Source organism: Thalia democratica, chromosome 2, assembly GCF_965202585.1.
Source record: "Thalia democratica chromosome 2, ktThaDemo2.hap1.1, whole genome shotgun sequence".
Classification (NCBI taxonomy): Eukaryota; Metazoa; Chordata; class Thaliacea; order Salpida; family Salpidae; genus Thalia; species Thalia democratica.
In genome coordinates, this window is record NC_139166.1 from 16,232,904 (window position 1) to 16,238,266 (window position 5,363).

Here is a 5,363-nt window from a genome sequence, read left to right on the forward strand (position 1 = left end):
GTATATTTCTTAAACATAAAAAATATATATGCAGGTTCTTTTAATACCTACAAGTAGTTTTTTTCTTTTTGCAAAACATTAAATATTTTTTGAGATATGGCTTAAATAGAATAAAATACATAGTTGTTTTTAGTATATTTAAAATATCTTTAAAAATGTTTGAAATTTAGTAAAAAAGAAAAAGTGGCTTGTTGATTTTAATAAGATCAACATAGATAATTTTTATTTTTATCAAATATAGTTTACTTTTTAAGATATAGTATTTTAAATATTTTTTTGAGAATTTGAATTGTCGGAATTTGAGTTGTCCGAATTTGAATTGTCATGTAACCAAAACATCATTGTGGTTCAGGTAGTTGTTAAAAGTTTACATTATAGATAATTTTTTTTTAATTCTAGAACAAGTTGTTTTATAAATATGTATAGTTGAATTTCAAAATTTTGTATAAAATTTATATATGTGTTTGTTAATTTGTATAGTGTTTTTGTAGGAAGTGGCAACACTTTTTTTTTTAATTAAGAATAGTAGTAAATTCCGAATTAGTTAAAGAAAAAAAAAAATTTTCCGTTTTTTTATTTTTCCATTAGCTACAACAGCCTTAAAACTTATGAAACTTTTATAAAAAGTTTTAGATTTATTGAATACATAATCTAGATAACTTCATGATTTTGCACTATGACTTTTATAACAAATTACTGGGCAGTAGAACATAATTTGGGTATGCAATGCAGAATCAACTAACTCAATTGTTAATTTTCTTTTAAACTAAAAGTGAAATGTAAAAAGTTGTATAGTAAAATGAAACAAGTATTCAGAAACAAAAAAATATCAATAAGCATGCTTGAGCTTTTTTAAGTAGCTCCACCTATTATATAAATCAATCAGGCATAACCTAACATTTATGTGATAATAAACTTTTTACAATTACTGACAAAGTAAAAATGTATTGTAATTATCCAGTATTTCATGTTTATATGTTTAATTTTATAATTTGTCCTACTGTAAATAATGTTGCATTTAATAATGTTATCACTTTCTGAACCTAACTTAAAGTATAAATTTAAGGTGAATAACAATATAAAAAAGATTAATCATTTATGTGCTAATAACCATTAAAAGTAATTATGAAAATTTTTTTTTTTTTAACTAAAAACTTTAATTTATATAAAGAATAAACTTTTGAAGGAGTCAGTCATTTTGAAATATTTTAACATAACATAATTAAAATGATTATAATAAGTGCCCAATTAGACATTATTTTAACTAGTAAGTTATTTGTTAAGTCTCTTGATTTATTTTAAAGAGTTTGTTGATCTAAACTATGCTTGATAAGAGTTTTTTTATGAAAAAACCTTAGAAAAGAATGAATAAAAACACTGCTTTTCCATTTTTTAATTTTCAATTATCATAACCAGAGGTTATCTTTTAAAAACCTGGTAATATATTTACTTTTCTTTTTTATTTTCCATAATAACACCACATAGGTACAATAACAAGTGTTTATAAGTTCTATGAGTGTATTTTACTTAATTTCAAAAGTTTAGTTTTGAGTTCAAGTTTTAATAAAATTAAATTAAAGAAATTTTTTTTTTTTTTTTGGATAAATACTAGCTTATTACAATCATACACTGTATAATTAAATTTTGTACATTCTACCTAAAAAACGTTTAACTTTTTTTCCTTTTTAGATAAAACATAACAACTTATAACTAAATTTCAAGATAAAATCTCTGAAGTCATTGTAACATGCATTTAATGTTTTTTTACTAGGTATTAGTTATACTAAAAGTAGATTTTTAAAGCATATCTGATTTTAATCACATAAATACTTTTCTTTTTACAGCAATTTTTAAGCTATAAAATATTTTGAGAAGTAGTCATGAAAAGTAGAAAAACTAAAGAAGTTTTTCTTAAAAAAAAAAGAAAATGTTTAAAACACTCATTTATTGTGGAAAAACGCTTTTCACAAGCAGCCCCAAAACCGCAAGTTAAAGTTTTCAACTCAAAAACTGCCAAACTAAATGCTCATAAGCACCAGCTAAGCAGAAACAAAAACGTCATAAGCGCTGAGGTTGAGTACATCAAAGAACAGAAAACGATAAACAAAGCATTGCACTATAACGTTAAACTAAAAAATTGGCCTGTTGAAGCGAGCTTTTGGGTACCAAAAAGTGAATTCTGCAAGCTAGGATGTACCAGGCAAAAAAATAGTTTCGATAATGAAATACAAAGCAACATCAAAGTGTCTTATTTCCGACGAAAGAAAACTCAAAGGGCCCAACTGGACTTTGAAGAAAAACGGTTATATAGTTTCACTGGGGGTTTTCCTCACATCGCTCTTGAAAACGAAGTGGATCTAGACCAGTTTCCAAATAATTATAAGTTTAAACAAACCAAAAGGCTCAAAAAAAAGGAAAAACATATGAAAAGTTGCAGCTGCATAAAATGCGACAATTCTTGCCCTTGCATCAAGAACAAGGCAAACATGACTTATAACGAACAAGGTCTCCTTAAAGTTGATGAATCACACAAAATAAACAGAGTATTTGAGTGCAACAGCGCTTGTAAATGCCCGGAAAACTGTGTCAACAGAGTAGTGCAAAGAGAAAGTAGATGCAAGCTGTGCATCTACAAAACCCAAAGCAAAGGTTGGGCAGTCAAGACTCTAGAAGAATACCCAAAAGGGGCGTTTGTGTCAGAATACAAAGGAAACGTTATAGATGAAAAGGAATACGATAAAAAAGGCAACAAAAATGGGTTGTACGGATATGAGACTCCACAAATGGACAGGCGAAAAAGAAATAAAATAATTGATGCTTCAAAGCATGGAAATGAGGCCAGATTCGTCAACCACTCTTGCAACGCAAACTTGGTGGAAATAGCAGTTTTTGTAAACTCATCAGTGGCGAGGTTGTGTTATTTTGCCAAAACAGATATAGAAGCGAATGAAGAGCTCACTAACGACTACCTGGTGGAAGTAAACAAAAATAAGAGAAAAAAGTGTAACTGTGGCGCTAAAAAATGCAGAGGCTACTTCATGTGAAGAAGTTGAACTTCTAGTTTTAAACTAAATTCGTTGTGTGATGAAAACGTTGCTGCATAAACGTTTGAATACTTTAGTTTAAATGTTTTATAAAGTTTAAAACTTAAGTGAAAAAGTAATTTAAAACTTGAGTTTTGTTTGACGTATTAATTTTATGATACGTACAACTTTTTAAAATAAAGTAAATACATCTAAGCGAAAAATTAATAAATTGATTTTGAACTTTAATTTAAACATTTGAGTTGTATTTTTTAAATTTGATATAGTTCTATATCAACAGTGAAACTATAGTTTTAAGATTTTGTATTAAACATTTATATCCTAGATTAATTTTAAAGCTATTATGTACTTAAAGCTCATAAAAAATGGAGATATTATTAGCTTTTTGTATTATTGATTGGTTTTTAGTTTGTGATTTAAACATGTGATGTTGTGCTTTTTTTAAAGTTTTAAGTGATAAATTTCAATGATTATTCGTTTTCTTTATTATTATAAAAAAGTATAGATTTTTGATAAATGTTACTAGTTAAAAAATATTTTAAACCTTTACGTATTTATAATTAAAAAATAGCATGCTTATAGAGTTCAAAAAAAGTGTAATTAAAATTTTCAACAACAAAAAATGAGTTTTTACTAAAACTATGTGTAGTTATTTAAGATGTAGCCAATTGTAGTCTATTTATATTTATACAATGTTTTTACAGATTGTTAATAATTAAAAAAAATAAATATAAGGAGATTTTCTTCTTAAAGAATCTTTAGTGGTCCCGAATGGTTTAAAAAAGTTTTAATCCTTGGATGGGACCAAATTTATGATGATATTTCACAATCTACACAAAGTAGAAAACCAGCAAGATATTATCTAATCTAATGCTGAAGTTTCAACGCACTTAAACAAATTTTGGTAATAATTTACTGCAACTGCTTGCATCTGTAAGTCAGTCAAAGTCGATTCAAACATAAGCAACTTAAGCTAAGGAAATTTTATCTGGCGGAGGTCTAGCTTGGCAAACTTACGTTATTAAATTATTCTAGACTAGTTAGAAGTAAGTGTTGCTAAACTAGTAAGTCAGTGGTGGTATAAAAGAATACCATATCAGTGGTAATGTTCCAGATAGCGGAGTTTATGAGTTTGTATTAAGACCATGATCCATTTAAAACTTTTGAAATCTGAGTTTTGGTGATGACAAAAATTAATTGTTAACTACAATCAGTGACAGCGAACTTCCGATAAGCTACACTCTGATGGTTTTGTAACCTGTGTTACGAAAAGTAAAGTACCACATCAACCAAATAAAATATTTTGTTGCTACTACCTCAAATGTGAGCAAGATCTGTGACCAGCTAATTACAAGGCATATTTATTGTTTAATATATGTACACTTTAAATACTTCATTAAATTGAAATGTATTTGCAGAATGATGTCAATAGTCTGGATTATTCTGCACCAGAAACGTTCTATTAACTGACGGAAACATATTCCAATCTATAATTTTAGAGGTAAGAAGTTGGATGTTAGGAAAGGTGCCCAAAGTTTTAAGGATGAATCTGTAAGACGATCAACAAGAAACAAAACAATTTCCCTATCATTTCCGGGTAACAATTTCCCCATCAGACACTCCGTTAAAATGCTGAAAGTTTAACAGAAAGCGTCTTAAACTACGTTCCAAACACAGATACATTAGACGTTACTATATAAATTTACAAAGTTGTTGTAGAATTGTTTGATTATATATAATTGTTTGATTATATTATTTTATATTTATACTTCTTTTCCTTTTACTTTTTTTTATTTAAGCTGGCAACGATAAGTTTCTGAGTGCATAATTTTAGAAATAGTTCTTCTCTAAAATTACTTAGATGTGAGAGAGTTTTTTTAACTTAAAAAACTGGACAGGCTCTCCAATCTTGCTTTAAGATCCATTTGAAGAAAAGGACAAATGCTTAAAAAAAAGTGCAAAATTTTATAAAAAACACAAATATATTATTATCCAGATGGCAAGGAAGTTTCAACCCCTCTACGTTGGCAGTAATTGTCTACTACTTTACAGAGCTGCACTTTTCAGCAAAATAAGAAAGAAGGAAAGTTGTATTTCATTTGGTACCATATGACCAATTTGTATTAAAAAAATATGGTTTACACAGACTAACATAGAGAAACAGAAGGTTTTTAAGTTTAGTTTAACGTTAACAACCATTGAAACAAACGCATTCTGTAGTTACTGCTAAAATCTAACGAGCTCATACGAGGTCGTCATAGATCAAGAACTTGATGACATCTTGACAATGTCAGTGAAAATACCAACAATGCAAAAAAA

General features: G+C 27.6%; 1 protein-coding gene across 1 annotated transcript; it reads left to right on the top strand.

The window, feature by feature from the left end:
• Positions 1 to 2,423: 2,423 nt before the first annotated feature.
• On the top strand, positions 2,424 to 3,044 carry LOC145850086 (histone-lysine N-methyltransferase SUV39H2-like). The gene has a single exon (XM_082955232.1). The coding sequence runs from the start codon at positions 2,424 to 2,426 to the stop codon at positions 3,042 to 3,044; it is 621 nt and encodes a 206-aa protein (XP_082811358.1).
• Positions 3,045 to 5,363: the final 2,319 nt, after the last annotated feature.